The following is a 19,937-nucleotide window of genomic DNA, read 5'->3' on the forward strand; positions in this document are numbered from 1 at the left end:
AGATGTTAGGTATGGAGTACCCCAGGGAACTGTGTTGGGTCCTTTACTTTTTACGGTTTATGTAAACGACATGCTTAAGCTTTAACTAAATGGAACGCTGGTTAGTTTTGCAGATGACACCGTTTTACTCTGTAGATCAAACTTTTGGCAAATTATAACAACCCAAATTAAAAAAGACTTTGTGGAATTAAAAAACTGGTTTCAACACAATAAATTAACTTTAAACATACAAAAAACGAACTACATGTCTTTTGCAACTTACAGAAGTTTGGGGATTGTGAAATACCCGAAGCAACATCTTGAAACAACTGAAACACATATACAAAAATTAAAATCAATTCAAAAATTATTTTTAAAAATCATTTTTGGCAGAGACAGAATATATCCCACTGATAACCTATTTTTTCTGAAAGTAAGATATTAGATTTGCGTCAACTCTATTGTTTAGAAATCCTTAAATATACAGGGTCTCCCGGTTCATGTGGGAAATCTTTCGGATTCAGGTAGAACATCGAAAAATAATACCGAACGTTCCTATAAAAAAAATTCCTACAGGCCTTCTGTACGAAGATACAGCCTCCTAAAGGACGCTGCTGGAAATTGGTTTTTCATAAATTACTTTTAAACTCTCCGGTAGAATTTAGTAAAAATTTTAGGTGATGAACACTATTAGGGACCTCTTAAAATGACATCCTTAAACTACATTTACCTTGTTTACTTTACCAGGGGCGGACTAGGTTGTACACTTTAATGCGTATATTTTTAACACCCTGTATGTTAAAGTCTAAAAAAAACAAATTCGGATACCTTGAACCCTAGGCAAAAAAAAGGTACTCTTGTTCATTATCGATAAAATGAACCGAAATTAAAAACAATTTTAAACACTTTGTTTAAAAACAAAGTGTACAAATCAAGATCGCAAACTCTACATGATCTTTGTGAGCGCATTAGACAAGAGTGTAATGAAATAAGCAGGGTACAGCTAAGAAGGGTGGTAGTAAACAACAGAAGACGCATAGAAAAATGTATAAGAATTAATGGAGGACATATTGAAGGAACTAATATTTAGTTTTGTGGCATTCAATTTTAAATTTGAGTGTTAGCAAAGATAAAATACTAGTAGTATTATTATCTTTGGTGTTAGGTAATTCCTTAAGGTAATTATTTTTAGTTTTTGCTGCTTAGCCTACATTACATTATTAAGTAACTAGTGAAGTGTGAATTGCAACCTAACAACGAAATAAAACTAAAAAATTTATAAATGAAGTTGCATTATTGTGAAGCCCAAGATAGTATGATAATATGATCGATTGTTGTTTATTGAAGGATATTTCCAACCTTTGTGTTCTTAAGACGTATGCCAATTAGCCAAAAATTTTAAAAATATTCGTATTTGATTAAGAATGTTATTGCGCCTTTTAAAAATTTGACTCCAATTTATTTCAACACCCTGTATACTATCATAACCAAATTTGGTACACTTATGTTTTAAGTGGTACTAAACAATAATCCAGTACCATTTTTCAAAAATAAATATCGCTAATACTAGGTACTTCTCGATTTTTCGCACTTCAAACTTGAATACAGTAGGCCATGACCTGCTTTCTCTAAATGTCGAACTTGGCTCATAAGTGCCATTTTTGACCATCTATCCAACAAAAAAAGTTTTTGAAAATTGGTCAAGAAACTAAAATTTTAGAGGGGTGGCTAACCCTTAAGTGGGACACACTGTATTTGATAAATATTAATAGAAAATTTTAAAACCATAAAACAGTTAAAAAGGTACTTACAAAAATTAGCATGCATATAACTGCCGGTATATAAGCGGACTTAGCCATCCAGAGATTGACAAATCTGTAGTGTTCTCCAGAAACCACATTCCTACAAGAAAAAAACACTTAAATGATATAAGTTTATCATATGATGATATATATTATATAATATTATATAATGTAATGTTTTATTAAGTAATTTCCAAAAGAACATTCGTATAAAGTTAAGTTCTCCATTCGCAAAATAATATTTTTTACATATAAAAATCTATCTATCCAAACCACCCGAAATAAAAAAAATTAGTTATCCATATTGGTGAATGAATGAATTAAAGAATGAATCTTTATTGGCAAAAAAATACAACTACTGTTGTACAATAAAGTCTACAACAGTGGCGAAGCGTACGAGTAGACAAGGTAGACACTGTCTACCCAAAATTATCCAGTTATTTCTCATTAATTTATTACGTAATTATTTCATGTAATTGTTGAATTCAAATTTAAAAAAAATATCACAGAATGTAGTCGCTCTCCTTACTATTATTATATAGTATCTAAACGGCTATAATATCTATCTATAATATCTATCTGACGCACCAATTAGAATAAAAATGCAGGGCTGACACCCAATTAATGTATACGAGCCCCAGGAAGACACATTGATATTTGTCTTTTTTGGAAATTTGGAGCATCTAATCGAACCATATACGCATCAAGCAGGCGACAGAGGTCCAGCCGCATCAATATTCAGCCTATTACGTATGCAAAATTTACTCACGGGAAAGACATTTGAGCTTTTGTCTATCGAAGTCGACCAGCTATTTTATTATGCTCTTGAGGGTTATTGTTTATGGACACTTTGACACGCTTGATCTGGTCGGCCGCAATACATCTTCAGTTTTGTTTTTTGATGAATCTGCATTTGCCATTTGGTGCGGGCGCGTGCTATTGTAATTTAATAATTAGTATTTTTAATTTTGGGTGTATAGAAAAGATTTTAGAGTGGATATTTTAGGGGTTATTTATAAACGACTGTTTGATATTGGTAATTGTATTTTAGTTGTGTTTTTTTGTAAGTAGTATTTATTTTTATCTATCTATCTTTTTATGCTAGTAGTAATAATTTTTTTCTTTTTTATATCACTACATATTTTTCTCTTTGAGTTAATATTTCATGCGCTTTCATTCTCTATTTCATTAAAGTGAATAATATTGAATACACATTTTTTTCTAATTAACAATTTTTATTGTTTGTCTACCCGAAAGAAAAGTTCACGCTTCGCCACTGGTCTACAATACAATCTAATTTAAGTAAGCATCGGCAAACCAATTGGTAAAGAAAAAAACTATTTAGTTTGTTAATAAGGTAGTTATCAAAAAATAATATAAGTTTCTTTAAATTCCAGGGTCTAAATTAAATAGCGTTTGAGTGGATTCAAACCCGTGGAAACATGGATATTTTTTTGATGGCGGACACACTGCTAAAAAATAATGGATATGCGAAAATAATTTTCTGAAAAATCATATTTACGTAAGAACATACCAAACAAAAGTGCTAAGAAGCAATGTACGGAAACGTGGTTTATATACAGAGTGTCCCAAATTCGAGCCTCACCATTGGTATCTCGTAAACTAGAAGAGATACGAGGTCGGTCAAATTGAGACAAAGTTGCGGAATTTGGTGCTCATTAAAACGCCCTTTTGAAATTTCAGAAATTCCGAATATTTACTAAGATCTTTGGAAGAGACGGAATATTCGCGATTTAATTTTAATTTTTTTATGAGTCTATTTGAATATAACAAAATAAATTGCTCATTCTCATTGCTACTTTCTCTATTTTAAGAAGATATGTCAACGTCAAAGTCGACAGCGTTAACAAGTTTTTCTTTTTCAATCTTATTCATCGGGAAAAGTGATTCATTCGCCTTTTTCCGTTCAATTCGGGTCTCTCGTATCTAGTTTTGGGTCACCGGCTGTTATTCCAGTTGTAAGTTGTAAGCGCTTAAATTAGGGCTGAAGAATTAAGGTGTTCTGTGTTTACCGGATCACTTATCCATATCAGCTGTTGGTTGTCATATTACATGTGTGCTCTTATCCACATCATCTGTCAATCTTCAAGTAAAGCTGGGCTAGTAATATCAATAATTCAAGTTTATTAAAAATGTCTGGTAGTGGAGTTTGTTATATATGCAGTAAGAATTGCTCATTCAAGGAAATCAAAAATGGACTTTTTGGGTATCCGTGCGATTTCTGCAAGAAAGTTATTTGCAGAGAATGTGGTAGCATATCCTCCAGTGAAATTAGAGTGATGTAATGTATTGAATAATAGGATTTACGCATGGTAAATATGGCAACCTCGCATAGGTATTTAAATGTACGAGTTGGGCAAAATTCGATAAAATGCAATGCAGTTCAGTTATTTTTGGGGAAGAGCAACAATAAACGGTTACTGTTCATCTCGTGTTTTAATTACCATTCCTGGATATTACACTGGCGACGATCGATACTCACGTTAGTAAATTGAAGAATAGGAGAGCACTTATGGTGGGTGAACAGAACAAGTATTTAAAATAGTATAAGTTAAAATAGTAGTGAGTTAGTGCAATTGTATACCGACTGTGACTGACGACATGGCGGGTGTCGGAGACATGGGTATAAATTTAGTGTTTAATCCGAAGGCAAGTGACTGGAATGTGTTTTATAGCAGACTTACTCAGTACTTCATAGCAAAGCAGATTACTGATGATGCCATGAAAAGAGCTGTATTGCTTTGTAGTCTCTCTGAAGAGGCTTACTTGTTATTGCAAAATCTTTGTGTACCGGATAAACCGGAAGCTGCGAGTTTTACGACTAAATTTTATGCTGCCTATAAAGATCAGGACGAAACGGCACAACAGTGGTCAACTCGCTTAAAAGGATTATCCAGTAAATGTCAATTTGGCACTGCTTTAGAGACTAAGCTGACGGACATTTTCATTAATCACTACAATGAAGGCAAGGTAAAAAACAATATCTACACACTTAAAGCTACAGCTGATTTGAGCAAAGTCGTAGATACTGCCGGCATACAGGAAGCAACAGAGTCTGGCATAAAAGAAGCCGCTTCCCTATCTTTGGTAATCAAAAGAGAACCAGAGCCATCAGCAGAGATACATAAAATAACGAAAAGCAGAGAAGGAATTAACCCAAACCAATATCAGGCAAGGCCAGCAAGATTTCGCGGAAACAGTGGCAATCGAGCAGCAGTACCTGTCCGAAACGTAGGTCGCGTTGAAGGCGCTGGGCATAGTTCTTGGTCCGGGGAGGGGCCAGTGTGGGCTGACGAAAGATTGGCAGGTGGGAGAAACAACAATAACAGGTGCAATAACGGAGTCAGAGGTAAGTGGTTTCGATGTGGAAAAATAAATCATACGGCAAATCAGTGTCCATTTAAAGAATATGTTTGTAATTTCTGTCACCGTCAAGGACATTTAAGGGCAATGTGTAATAATAATAAATTTGTAAATGTTCTGGATGTGGCTGAGAATAATAGCGACTCGGAATTATATCCTGTTTATACATTGTGTACTGAAACTGATGTACCAATTTTTGTAGAAATAGTTGTTGAAGGAATTAAAATTAAATTTGAATTGGACTCAGGCGCCGCTGTATCAGTTATGCCACAAATTTTGTATAAAAAATATTTTTTTGAGATGGAATTGTGTGAAACTAATGTTGTATTGGTAAATTTTTCCGGGCATAGAATTAAACCGTTAGGGAAACTGCAATTGAAGGGAACCTTTAAGAATAAAAGTAGGATTATTGAATTTTTTGTCTTAGCTACAGACGGTCCCGCCTTATTGGGCCGGAATTTTATAAGGTCATTTAGTATGGGGTTTGAGGAAATTAAAGATGTTAAAACAATTGATGTGGATTTTGCAATTGAAATAAAAAATGAATATGCAGGCGTTTTTTCTGACCAATTAGGTACTTTTAACAAGTTAGAACTGAAATTTAATATTGTTCCGGAGGCAGTTCCCAAATTTTGTAAACCGAGACCCCTTCCTTTTGCGCTAAAAGAAAAGGTTGACAGGGAACTGGAGCGATTATGCAAAACGAACATTATTTCACCCGTCGAATTTTCAGAGTGGGGCACGCCAATTGTGCCTATATTAAAAAAAGATGGAAATGTAAGAATTTGTTGTGATTATAAAATAACAATAAATCCATTTTTAGTTGCAGATAAATATCCAATTCCCAGATTAGATGATTTGTTTTATAAATTGCAGGGAGGTATCCATTTTTCTAAAATCGATTTGAGTCAAGCGTACCAACAAATTCTATTACATGAGTCCGCAAAACCATATACCGTTATTAGTACACATAAGGGTTTATTTCATTTTAACCGTTTACCTTTTGGTGTGTCTTGTGGCCCGGCACAATTTCAGCGTATTATGGAACAGATGTTTGACAAAATGTCACACGTCGCAGTATTTTTAGATGATATTTTAGTTACAGGGGTTGATAAAAATGCACATATCAAAAATTTAAAAGCTGTCTTGGATGTATTAAAATCAGTGGGGTTGACTGTAAATAAAGATAAATGTGTATTTTTTCGGATTCCATTTCGTATCTGGGTTTTGTGATTGATAAGGAGGGCTTACACAAATGCAAAAAAAAAATTGCAAGCAATTCAGGAAATGCCTGAGCCCTGTAATGTTACACAACTCAAATCTTTTTTGGGTGCCGTGAATTATTATAATCGTTTTATAAAAAATATTCCAGATATTTTAAGCCCACTATATAAATTACTAACTAAAAATGCTATTTGGAATTGGACCGAGGAATGTAAGCAATCTTTTTTAAAGATTAAATCAGCTTTAATGTCTGATAATGTATTAGTGCATTTTGACCCGGAATTAGAATTAAATTTAACAGTAGATAGTTCTAATTATGGCTTGGGGGCAGTACTATCACATGTTTTTAAGAGTGGGGTTGAAAGACCGATTTGTTCTGCATCGCGAACATTGTCCAAGTCTGAACAAGGATATTCAGCCTTGGATAAAGAAGCAACAGCTATTGTGTGGGGAATTAAAAAATTTTCTCAGTACGTATATTCCAAGAAGTTTAATTTAATTACGGATAATCAGGCTCTTTTAGCAATTTTCGGGCCAAAGAAGGGCATTCCCGTATTAGGAGCTAATCGGTTGCAGAGGTTTGCACATTTTTTAAATGGGTTTAATTTTAATATTAAATATGTAAATACGAAAGAAAATATAGCAGATTTTTTAAGTCGCCTTCCTATAAAAATGAGTGATCAAGAAGTAGAATACTCGGAATTTAGTTTAAATTTAATTGTAAAAGAGTCTGAAATTCCTGTTGATATAAATTTAATTGCGGAAGAATTAAAAAAAGACTTGGTCTTGGCAAAAATTTATGAATACGTTTTATTTGACACATGGCCGGTTGACAATGATAATGAAATTAAAACTTATTTTTACAAAAGATATGAGTTAAACATAGCCGAAAATATTTTGTTATGGGGAGACCGGGTGGTTATTCCAAAAAGTTTACAAAATTATTTTCTTTCTGAGCTTCACAATACTCATTTAGGTATAGTCAAAATGAAAAGTATGGCTAGGGCATATTTTTGGTGGCCGACACTAAACTCGGATATTGAGCAAATCTGTAAGAATTGTCAACAGTGCCAAAGTGTAAGGCCAAATCCTCCAAAGAGCCCCTTATTATGCTGGCCTATTCCGGAAGAAAATTGGGCCCGCATTCATATTGATTTTTTTGAACCAAAAAAAAATTAATTTTTTTTAATATTATTGGATGCCTTTTCAAAGTGGATTGAAGTTTTTCAAATGTCTTCTATAACCTCGTTAGCTACAATTAAAATCCTTAGAAATGTTTTTGCCAGATTCGGCTTACCCAAGCAGTTAGTTTCAGACAATGGGCCATCTCTAGTGTCAAGTGAATTTGAACACTTTTGTAAAGTTAATGGCATAGAACATATTACATCGCCGCCTTTTTCTCCTCACTGTAACGGTACTGCTGAGAATACGGTTAAAACTGTAAAACATTTTTTATTAAAAGTAAAGGATCATAAGGATATTAATGATTGTTTATGTAGGTTTTTACTAACGTATAGGAATTCAGTGCACTGTTCCAGTGGGGAGAGTCCAGCTAAGGTATTTTTAGGTAGGTCGTTAAGGAATCGATTAGATTTTATAAAGCCATCAAAATTAAATTATAAAAATAGTTTTGATGGAAAGGAAATTACTGAAAATAATTTATTAAAAGCTCAAAAGCTAAACAAAAAGAATTTTAGGGGGAAAAGGCAAGTCCAGTTTGTGAAAGACGATATAGTCTATGTTAAGGATTACAGAGGGGTTAAGCCAAATTGGTGTAAAGCAAAAATTGTTAAAATTTTAGGTAGAAATACTTACATAGTGCAACCTTTAAATAGTAATATTTCTTGGAAACGTCATGTTAACCAAATTAGTTTGAAAATAACACAGGATGATGAGGAGTATAACTTAAGGGGTGAAAGTGATAATGAAACTTCGGTAAAAGAAACTATAGTGATCGAATCGGATATTAGTTATGATGAAAATGATTTTAGTGACGTCCACGAGAGCTTAGATAACAATATCAATATTTCAGAAGGGCGACCACAGCGTACTCGCAAGGTCCCAGATAGGCTTGGATATTAGTTTTTATTGTTAATAATTTTAGTGTATAAGTAGAGAAATAATTTTGGGTTTTAAACTCATACTAAATTAGGTAATTATGTTTAGTTGATATAAAGACTATTAGAAGGGGGTGGCGTAATGTATTGAATAATAGGATTTACGCATGGTAAATATGGCAACCTCGCATAGGTATTTAAATGTACGAGTTGGGCAAAATTCGATAAAATGCAATGCAGTTCGCATTGCGTGTTTTAATTACCATTCCTGGATATTACAGTCATGGTTTCGAGAATGATGCCATTTGCTTGTCCCCTCTGCAGGGAAGGTTTATTTAATATTCCTAAGTTAATAAAAAGAATAAATGATTTGGAAACCACTATGCACAACCACAACTCAGAATCCATCGAGAGAACTGTCACATTGGAGCAACGTATTGTTGTACTTGAAGAAACCCTGCATAACTTGCCTGCTCTCTCAGTAGATTACAGCTGTCGGGCATCTGCTCCTCCTATTTCCGCTCCTAGCACGAGTGTCATGCCCGCGCCATTTGACGAAGCCATCCTAAGTGAGCTGCATGAGCGCCAGAAGAGGGCCAACAACATTATACTTTTTAACTTTGATTCGAAAGAAGGCAGAGCTGATGTTGTCCAGACTAAGGAGCTGCTGACTGACTTGTGCGAAACTACCGTCAATGTGCTGGCTGTTAGTAAATTTGGGAAGCCGAATCGTAACGGGCGTCAGGCTGTTAGGGTGATCTTGGTAGTATAGACGATGTTAGGCTTGTTTTGAAGAACAAATTGAAGACTGTCGGTAAATTCTTCATCGAGACGGACATGACGCCTCGGCAGCGCAATGAGCTTAAGGCAGCCAAATCGGAGTTAAAGCGACGCAAAGAGGAAGGAGAAAATAATCTTTAGGTAAGATACATCAATGGTTCCCCCAGAATTGTAGCAAAAAACTAGATTCGCCTTTATTTTCACATGCTAGTGATGCCCACTTAACTTGTTTTTATCAAACTGTTCGTGGTCTTAACACTAAAACCGAGACTTTTTTTCTTGCCGCCATTGCTCAGGATTTTCACACCATATGCATCACCGAGACATGGTTGAGGCCAGAGATATCTAGTGGTGAAATATTTCTAAAGACTTATGATGTTTACCGGTCGGACCGAAAATTTGAATCCGTTATTGCCACACGTGGTGGCGGAGTTCTCTGTAAAGTTTCTAAAAACATTGTGTCTGAAAAAATTAGTTTGTCTGATTTTTGCAACAGTAACGCCCTCTATCGATGTTGTTGGCTGTAAATTTACTATTAGGTTACAGATATTTTACATGATTGTTTTGTACATCCCACCATCTATCACGTCTGTAATTTTCGAGCAATTTCTGGATCAGTTTACACTTTTAATATCAAAGCTAAACCATAATGTAATAATAGTGGGCGATTTTAACGTGTCTGATTTCTCTATTAACTCACCTACAGGTAATCATGTTAGTCAAAAATCTATTGCTGTGAATAATTTTGCTAACACTTTTAATCTTGTTCAGTGTAATCACATCCTAAACTATAATAACAGACTATTGGATTTTGTTTTATCTAACTTCACCTGTACTGTTTCGCGTAGTGACGTGCCTTTTGTCTTGGAGGATTTGCATCACCCTGCACTGGAAATTGATTTTACTGTCTCAGGCCAACGTGTCCATAATTTTCAGCCTAATAAAAACTTATCTCATTCTTTTAACTTTAAAAAGGCCAACTTCCATCTCCTTTATGACTCGATCCTTGAAGCTGACTGGTCTACTGTGTATTTATCCTCTAACGTTAATGATGCATGTGGAGCCCTATATGATATATTGAATGGCATATTTGCCGCACACATTCCTCTTAAGCAGCAACGTAAAAGAAGATTTTCAAATTATTATTCTCGAGAATTGATTAAGAACATTTATAGGAAAGAAAAGGCTTTCAAGGACTTTAAAATGTACAATTCTCCATTCTTTCAAAATAAATTCCATTCTCTTAGACGCCTTATCAAACTACAAATACGCAATGAATATAAGTTGTATATATCAAACACCGAAAGGAATATTTCTTTGGACCCATCTAACTGTATATGTAATAAATTGGAATTTTATTGGTTCTAAGAAGGCTGGCACTAGGATTCCTGGTATGATGAGGCTACCCGATGACGTGGTAATTAAAGACCCACAAGACATAGTTGATGCTTTTGCACTGTTCTTTGGTGAGGCATTTATACAATCAAATTTCATTAACCATTCGTCGACGTCTGATAATGTGCCCCTCTTTGACATTTCTAACGTTGATGCTTCCCAGATTATTTTGCCTAGTAAAAAACTCAAAAATAAGTCAACATCTGGTGTAGACGGTGTGCCTAGCTTCTTAGTTAAAGATTGCATTGGTGTCCTGGCTGATCCGCTGACCTACATTTTCAACTTAATACTGTCAACAGAACAAATTCCTGAAATTTGGAAGACTGCGAAAATAATACCTATTTTAAAAGCTGGGGACTCTGATCAAATTGTGAACTACAGGCCAATCTCATTACTCTGTAACTTCTCAAAATTTTTCGAAATTATCCTGAATCGGTCGCTATTTAGTCACGCAAAAGAACTCATCTCTGTAGATTATTTAAGGAAGGAAGATTATTTAATTTATTTCATTCCTACTTGATTGGTGGATCTCAATATGTTGAATATGAGGGCTTTAAATCGAAACTTTTTAACGTAACGTCGGCTGAGCCACAGGGCTCGAACCCGGGTCCGCTCCTGTTTAGTTTTTTTATAAATGACTTGATTGAGTCACTCACTTGTCATAGGCTGGCTTTTGCCGATGATTTGAAGCTATATTTAAATGTATATGGTTTGGAGGATTGTGTTTTTCTTCAGAACTGTCTAAATACATTGGAGGTATGGTGCGCTGTTAACAGGTTAGGCTTGAATGCGGCTAAATGTAGTGTGGTCAGTTACTCTAGATCAAAAACACCCTTAAATTTTAATTACTTTATTAATGATACTATTTTGAGTAGATTAGAGCAAATTACTGATCTTGGTATCACCTTTGACTCTGAATTTACATTCGTTTCACACTTTAACAACATAGTCAAGTCAGCCCTGAGAAGGCTTGGGTTCATAATTAAAAGTTCTCAGAGTTTTACTTTGGAATCTACATCTGTACCAGAGAAGTAAACAGTCGTAAATCCATTTTTACTTGATATGGAGTTAATATCATTTTCGAACTGAACTTCTTCAACTTTATATTATGGTAAAAGATAGTAAGTCCTGCGTTGTGGGTTGCCTGTATTTTCAGTTTTGAAAATGTAGTATCTCCACATATCAGTGGGGTAAAGAAACGTATCTCCTGACACGTTTCACTACGTCCAGTGTCGCAATGTGGTAAACAGTAGTAAGTCCGCGGAACGTAAAGTACCGGCAAAGTGCTCATAGTTAATTACTAATATTTTAGTGCTGGATCTACTATAGAACACTTAATTATTTAGTCCGACAACTGCCCCAGCCAGAACCGCAATATTATTACGATGCTCAGTTATCTGTGGCTACTAAAAATTTGTCCAAACTTGAAAATTATTGAACACAAATTTTTACTGAGGGGTCATACACACATGGAAGCTGATCACGTACACGCTCTTATTGAAAGGACTTAATAACTCTTACAAAGGTAAGGACACAAAGTCACGGTCTCATCCAATCTATATAATTTCTTAAAAAAGATTAAAAGCTACACGTGTTTCGCTCCTATCGGAGCATCATCAGGCCTAGACCTACACAGATCACATTACAACTAACAACAAAAAGTGACAACAAGTGACTTTGTGTCCTTACCTTTGTTTTTGTTTTCGTTTGGTCTCTTAGAGAAAAATGGATGATACGTTTCTACTTAATAACTCTTATTGAAAGGACTAAAAAAGCAACCAACTATGGAAATATGTACTCCTTGGGACTGACAACAATTAATAAGATCCACAGGCGCAACTGTTATAAAACTAGATATTTCTGATTTTAAACATGATGACTATTTGTATAGTCAACCTAACTCTCCTTTTATTAATAAGAAGAAAAATACTGAAAAGCAAGACTTTTTGATATCTAAAGTTGTATATTTTCAAACTGAAATTTAACGATGAAGAGTTTAAAACTTTAAATGTGACCAGATCTGTTCGAAATCCAATGCCACTGCCCAATGAATTGCCTAGTCTGCGCAGTAACTTAAAGGGAATAACAAAGAAAAAACATGATTTTTTAATAAAAAGTTTGAAGTGGGTTCCTAAGCAATCTCATATTTTTTTAAAAATCTGCCGATTTCTAAAGCAACAGGCTAATATAGTTCCGATGAAGAAGATAGCGGAACTTCAATTTTTTCTGTTTCATGGCCAACTAATGTTTTTTTCGCTATGATTTGTTTTTTTTGCATGTTTTGGCCATTTATCATGACTTAAGATACCAAGTGTTATATATCATTTTAATCGGAAAAAATAGCGCAATTTATTGGTATGAAAAAATACAGAGTGTTCCATTTAAAAAAATGCAAGTTTGGGTCATATCTCTTAAATAATGCCTTTAATAAAATTTTTGACTACGCCACTGAATTTTATTTAAAATTATCTATCCATAGCAGTTTTTACTTTTTTTATAACTTATATGATTCGTGAGATAGAGCAAGTCGTCAAAAAGTGAAAATTTTCAATTTCACCCTGTATCTCAGAAACAAAAAAAGGTATCTCAATTCTGTTTGCGGCAATAAAAGTTTTACAAAAAAGTGACACAGGTTCGCGAAAACCGCACATCTCTATCTTTAAAAATAACAGAGATAACCTGCAAATACAACCAAATTGGGACACAGTGTACATTAATAATGTTAACTTAAAGAAATAAAATTGGTTGTGCAACATAAAGCTTAAATTTTTATGATTACCTGTTTTTTCAAATAGTTCTAGTTTTCTAATAAAAACCTTCATAACGATAAGTTAAATACCCCAATTACACTTTCGTATAATGTAGAATAATCACTCAAATCTTAAAGTGAATTAATGTAACAACTTATTTTCCTTATTACTTAAATATTCCTTTTATGGACATACTATTGTTTACCTCTTTGCTATAGACATTAAGACTGCTTTTCTGTTGCTTTGTGAGATCAAAACTGGAGTTTGGCTGCATTATATGGAACCCGCTCTATCAGAATCATGTTGGTCTCCTTGAATCTGTTCAGCGTAGATTTGCTAAGTTTTTGGCCTTCAGGCAGAATGGCATATATCCGGTAAGAGGGTTTGATCATCGGCAACTATTGGAACGCTTCAATCTACATCCATTACATCTCAGAAGAATGATCTTCTCTGTAAAATTCCTGCATGGGTTACTGAATGGATTCATTGATAGTCCTGTACTTCTTTCTGGTGTACGTTTCATGGTGCCTAGGCTTAATGCTAGACATCCCCTAACTTTCTTTCTGCCAAGGCCTCATACTAACATCCTGTTGAAATCGCCACTATATACAATATGCGCTATATTTAATCGGATCTGTCACATGTGCGATATAAATTTCTCTCCGGTTCATGTGATTGTCGATATCTTGGTCGATCATTACTCTTGGGATTAAGACCCATGTGTTTAAGTTATAGTTATATTGCAGTTAATTTAATTTAATTTTGTTGAACATGTGATTATCTTGTTAAACTTTTATAATTGGGTTTTTATATCATATTAATAGTTATTTGTTCTAATTTGTTTTAAAGTTGCCTGTTGGAAATAAAGGCTTATTATTATTATTATTATTATTATTATTATTATTATTATTATTATTATTATTATTATTATTATTTTACAAAATGGTGTCGTCAGATTTTCAAACCGACGTTTCGTATTTGAACTGTCATCATCAAGTTTGTTTTTTTAAATACGGCCCTGGATTTTTTATTACGGATTTTAAGAGCCCCCTATGTTCCTAAACCTACGATATATAGCACTTAGACAAAAATTTTATATTCATGGATATATCCATAAGGACTTATGTGTTAAAGAGAAAGACAAAAAATATATTTTTAATAGGATTAAAAACCTTTTCTTTACAATAACAAAAAGAAGGTTAATAGATAACACAATAATTAAAGTAGCATTCTTCAAATCTTAGGCCCTGAGATAAATATGTAGACAATTTAGCAATTATTTATCAAAATGTCGTGCACACTGACAATCATTGTTTATTTGTTTACTTTTAAACTATCAAATATTTTTACAGTTCACTAATCGTTAATGCGTATTTAACCAAAATGCCTTTTTCTTCTGAACAAAAAAAAATTATAAGAATTTATTCTACTATTTTATATTATGAATGTTGACTTCAGATCATCTATTTCTTTACATTTTTCAAAAATCTAAGTTATTGAAGCTGAACCAAAAAGAACATTTGCTTATTGAGGCCTCCATCGATAATGCAATAATGGCACAGGGATATGACTCCAGTTAGGATGAGGAATCAAAAGAAACCGATAGCATTATGCTGATGGAGTAAATGATTCAGATAATGAGTTTGAAGATATTCTTCTTTAAATAATAATTTATAATTACTTCCAAACTATAATTTCTGTACCCTTTCTTATTCATTTCTTACAAAAAGAATTGAGCCTTTAAAACCCGATGCGGCAATTATACGCATTTAGAACCACTGTGCGGCGCTGGGCTTATTAAGAACATATTTTCTATTATCTAAAAAAAAATATTCGTACTTGAGATATCCTTTGTTCTGCTCCTTTTCGGCAAACGATTTAACGGAAGTCAGCAATAAGTCATTATATCCCAAAAATTCCTCGAGCAAAATACGACTAAAGGAATCGCCAAAGCATTGATGGTTGGACGGATCAAGGAACACCCCCTTGACCGGGATATTTAAACGGGCCCTCGTGGCTGGACTTAGCCGTAAAAATCCGTATTCCAGAGCATATTCTACTATATAAACATCGCCTAAAAGGAAGAAATTAATAATGTTTTGCTAAAATACAAAAGAAAAACAAACAGGGAGCATTCAGACCTTACTTACCTTTGTCAATTATTTTCGTCTCGAAGCTTTTTGAGCTAGTTTTTGATGTTTCCGGGTTGCTTATGCTGGTGAGGTTATCGGGAAGAAGACTCGTTTGTTCCACCATAGTATATTCTGGGTCCCTTGGTGATTTGGTGAAAAAATCGTAAGTGTCCGAGAGGAAGTGTTTGCTTCTTGATGTTGTCGAGATGTTTAATAATTCGTCCGGATAAGACATGTCGGGGTCAACAGGTGGCGAAGCTTTTATAGTGACTGGCTCTGAAAAGAAGTACGCAAAGCTTTTCAAACCTTCCAACAAATTTCTTCATCAGACTTTTTTTTACAAATAACTTCAATTTTTGTATAAATTTACAATGCCAAAAATCCTTAAAACAGTGCAAACACACTGGTACCAAGGATATACAAGGTGTTAGTAAATAAGTGCGACAAACTTCAGGAGGTGATTCTGCATGGAAAAATAATAACAGTTTGCTATATAAACGTATGTCCGCAAATGCTTCGTTTTCCGAGATACGGGGTGTTAAAGTTTTTCTTGAAAATTGACAAATTATTTATTGCTCTGTAACCGGTCTAGAATTTTTTGACATGCTATTAAGAATTTTATGTTTAAAATTGGCACGCATATCAATCAATCAATCAATCAATCATATACTCTATCGTCAAAAAATTACAAAATTTTGTAGACAAAGCTAATAAAAACAAAACACACAAAATAAAAAAATAAAAAATAAATATACAAACAAAATAAATACATGCAAAACTGTACAAAAACAATGTACCTGGTCAATATACATCATGATGTATAAAATGCCAATAAAAAAAACACAATAGTCAATAACACTAAATTAATTAAATTCAGAATGAAAGTGCAATTTATTTACTAAAAAAAAACTAATATATTCTTTATTTTAAGATATAAAAAGAGCGAGTGTGTGTGTGATACCCAAAAAGTTATCCTACAAAAAAATTCTCCACTGCGTACAAGGCTTTTTCCAGAAAGTACGCCTTCAAAGCATTATGAAATCGAGGAAAAGAAGTAATTGATTTAATTTCCAAAGGCAAATGATTATGCATCTTTTTGGCTCTGTATAGAATAGAGCTTTTTACTAACTCGGACCGAGGGGTTTGCAGATAAAGATCATGCACTGCGTTGCGAAGTGAATAATTGTGAGATGGCCTACTTGGCATTTCTGACTTATGTTTGCGTACTAAGCAAATAGATTCAAATATGAATAAAGAGGGAATAGTAAGTATCTTATATTTTTTAAAGATTTCTTGACAGTGAGCTCTGCTATTAAGTCCAAGCAGATACCGAACTGCTCTCTTTTGGATTTTAAAGATGCGTTCAAATCACACCGCATGTGCCCCAGAATGGAAGGGCGTAACGTAGATGTGACTCAAAAAGGGCATAATAAACTGTTCTTGATGTTTGAAAACTTAATTCCCTGGAAACTGATCTTAAGGCAAAACATGCTGAACTTAATTTTTTATATAAGGCATCAATATGCAAGTCCCATTTTAGGGAGTAGTCAACAATAAATCCCAAGAACTTCACAGATTCAATGACTTCCAAACTGGTGTTGTTAAGTACATAGTAGTTTTATATGATAAGACTTTAGTTTTTGAGACATTTAGGCACAGAAGATTAGAATCGCACCACGATTTAATGGTAATTAAGTCATTAGAAATAGTAGCATGTAGTGCCCTAGCATCCGGATTGCTCCATGTAAAGCTAGTATCGTCAGCAAAAAGACAGATTTTGCCACTGATGTTAAGGCTCCGCTACCTATCTTCTAGCCACACAGCTGAGGGGCAGCGGTGAGAGACGCGGTAGTAATAAATGTCTATTTTAGAACGGTTAATAAAATTTCAGTCATCCTCTTACGCCTGGATCCGATGTAATTTCAGGGTTGGCCTACAAAAATTTGGTGCAGGTTATGCAAGTATAATTATATACCTGCATTACTACCTAATATTGCTATTATATATGCATTTTGGGTTTTTTTTTCGTTTAGTGCGTGATAGTTCCGGGATGTAGCTGTGTGGTTTCGTTGCGATCATTTTTTGCATTTTATTTTGGTGGTTACATACTGAAAAACTGAAGTGTTCCTGTGTTTGCACTAGTATTTTTTTAAAATTGAATTAGCGATTTATAGTTTTTCGCGAAATCAAAAATGTAATTTTCAGGTCCTTTTTATTGGCATAAAAAACAAATATTGTACAATTTGCCAACTCTCAAAAAATCAAGGACACAATCAGATGCCTAAAAGGCATAAATGCTTTAAAAACTTTGAAGGTTCTTCAACGAGCATGGAAGGCGATATTTTAAAAGAAGGATTTCTCCATAGTTTAGAGCAACATGGATTAATCTACCATAAATCACCTTCTACGAAATTACTCCCGGAAAATTCGGGATTTAGGTAAAGACGTCAATGCTGGGCCATTAGTTCTTCGGAAGCAAATAAGCGTAAGTACTTACTATTCGTAGAAAAATTATTTTTGGAAAAATACTTATGTTTCTGGTAAAGAAAAACATATTTGTAGATTTATAACGTTGTTTTTTTTTTATAGAAAGAACAGCTAAGATTACGATATGCAGTTACAAAAACTGTCGAACATAGAAAAAATGAGGGTGTTCCGATGTTAGAAAAAATAAAGTTGTTAAAACAAGACATAGACAATTCTATTAGCCACGTTTTTGGAGAACACAAACTTTGTGCAGAATTGGGATATTTCTGTCATGAGCAATATAAACCCAGTGGTAGCATATTATCAGACTTAAAAATAACAGGTAGGTTCTAAAAGCCCAAAGTGTAAAGAATTACGGTTTATGACTGCCTTATAAATATTTATAATTTTTTGTTGTTTCAGACCTATATGACAAATTATATAGCTTTGTCAGCTATCTTTCAAGAAATAGCGTGAGTTTAATACAAGATGTTGACAATAATGTATCGGAGCAATTTAACTCAATCATTGCAAAATTTATTGGCGGAAAACGCATTAATTATTGCCAACGAGGATCATATCAGGCTCGCTGTTTAGCTTCTGTAATTTCTCATAATACTAAAAAGCCTATATACACGATTAAAAAATTCCTTAATCATAAAAGCCCGATTGGCTTAGTTAAAAACAGGGAATTAAAGAAAAAATATATTAAACGGAAAAGATTATTCCAAACCAAAGAGAAGTCTGGACTTGATAGCAGTTACGGTGATCAATGTCAAAAGCCTGATCTAGCACCTGAGGAGTTGCAAAAAGAAAAAGAAGATTTTCTAGCTAGTATTAAAAAAAATGCAGAAGAAATCAAATTTATTGAAGAGCTCACAAAGAAACAGAGCCAATCTGATTTGTGGCACTTAGAGCGAAGAAAGCGTCTTACGGCATCAAATTACTATGCAATTTGCTCTAAATTTAGTGCCAGAAGCAACGGCGATACAAAAAAGCTCGTGGAACAACTTTGTACCCAAAAACAATTCATTCTGCTAGCATTGAGTGGGGCAAACAAAATGAAAAACGGGCAATCAATGTTTTAGAAACATTAATTGATGAGAAGATATTACCATGTGGCTTATTTGTAAGCGAAAATATTTCATTCTTGGCAGCGACTCCCGATGGCCTTATTGGGAAGAAGGGGATTGTTGAAATCAAATGCCCCTTTAGTGCTCAAAATCTCACTCCTGAAGATGCGATAATGCAAAGAAAAATATCATTTTGGAAGAAAAACGGAGAAATTAATAAAAACCACAAATGGTTTTACCAAATACAAGGCCAATTGTTGGTAACTGGGAGATCCTACTGCTGCTTTGCAGTTTGGACGCTTTTGGGCATTAAGAAGGAAATTGTTTTAAAAAACGATGTATTCTGCGAAAACATGAAAAAGAAATTAACTATATTCTATTCGATATGTTATTTACCTGAGCTTGTAGATCCTCGCAAAAATAGAAATATGCATGTTAGAAATATTTCCTTAAAAGAATATACGATCGCATAAGTTTTTTTTTATAAGTAGCCAACTTTGTATATTTTGTAATAAATGTCTTGTTTGATTTATGTGTTATTGGTCTTTATTTTTATTATCATCACATTTTACAATTATACCAAATCGAAAAAATTTACCATAAAAACTCTTATTCAAAGTATCTATTTGAATTGGATATTAAAATAAGAAGAAGGTATAGCAATGGAGTCAAGCAAGTAGGTAGGTAGGTATGAAAAAAAAAATTGTGAACAGTCAAAGATAACATTGTATACCAACTTATAGTTTTTATTTTTTTACCTAGATTAAAAGTCAAATATTTAAAAAAAAATGATGTGGGTATTAATTTTGTAAGAATATAGATATCAAGAACACGCAAGAATGTTGTTCTTCAAATGTTATTTTCTACCAAAATAAACAGAAAAGTATTGTTAGTG

General features: G+C 33.7%; 1 protein-coding gene across 1 annotated transcript in view; it reads right to left on the bottom strand.

Moving 5' to 3' along the window:
• The window catches only part of LOC126744359 (membralin), a 430,191-nt gene that overhangs the window by 397,884 nt on the left and 12,370 nt on the right, over positions 1-19,937 (bottom strand). The window contains exons 3-5 of the mRNA XM_050451737.1: positions 15,522-15,779; positions 15,211-15,445; positions 1,791-1,881 (exon numbers count right to left, since the gene is read on the bottom strand). Coding sequence (XP_050307694.1) covers positions 1,791-1,881; positions 15,211-15,445; positions 15,522-15,779 — 584 coding nt within the window. The remainder of the gene's footprint in view (positions 1-1,790; positions 1,882-15,210; positions 15,446-15,521; positions 15,780-19,937) is intronic.

The sequence above is a fragment of the Anthonomus grandis genome, chromosome 14 (assembly GCF_022605725.1).
Source record: "Anthonomus grandis grandis chromosome 14, icAntGran1.3, whole genome shotgun sequence".
Lineage (NCBI taxonomy): Eukaryota > Metazoa > Arthropoda > Insecta > Coleoptera > Curculionidae > Anthonomus > Anthonomus grandis.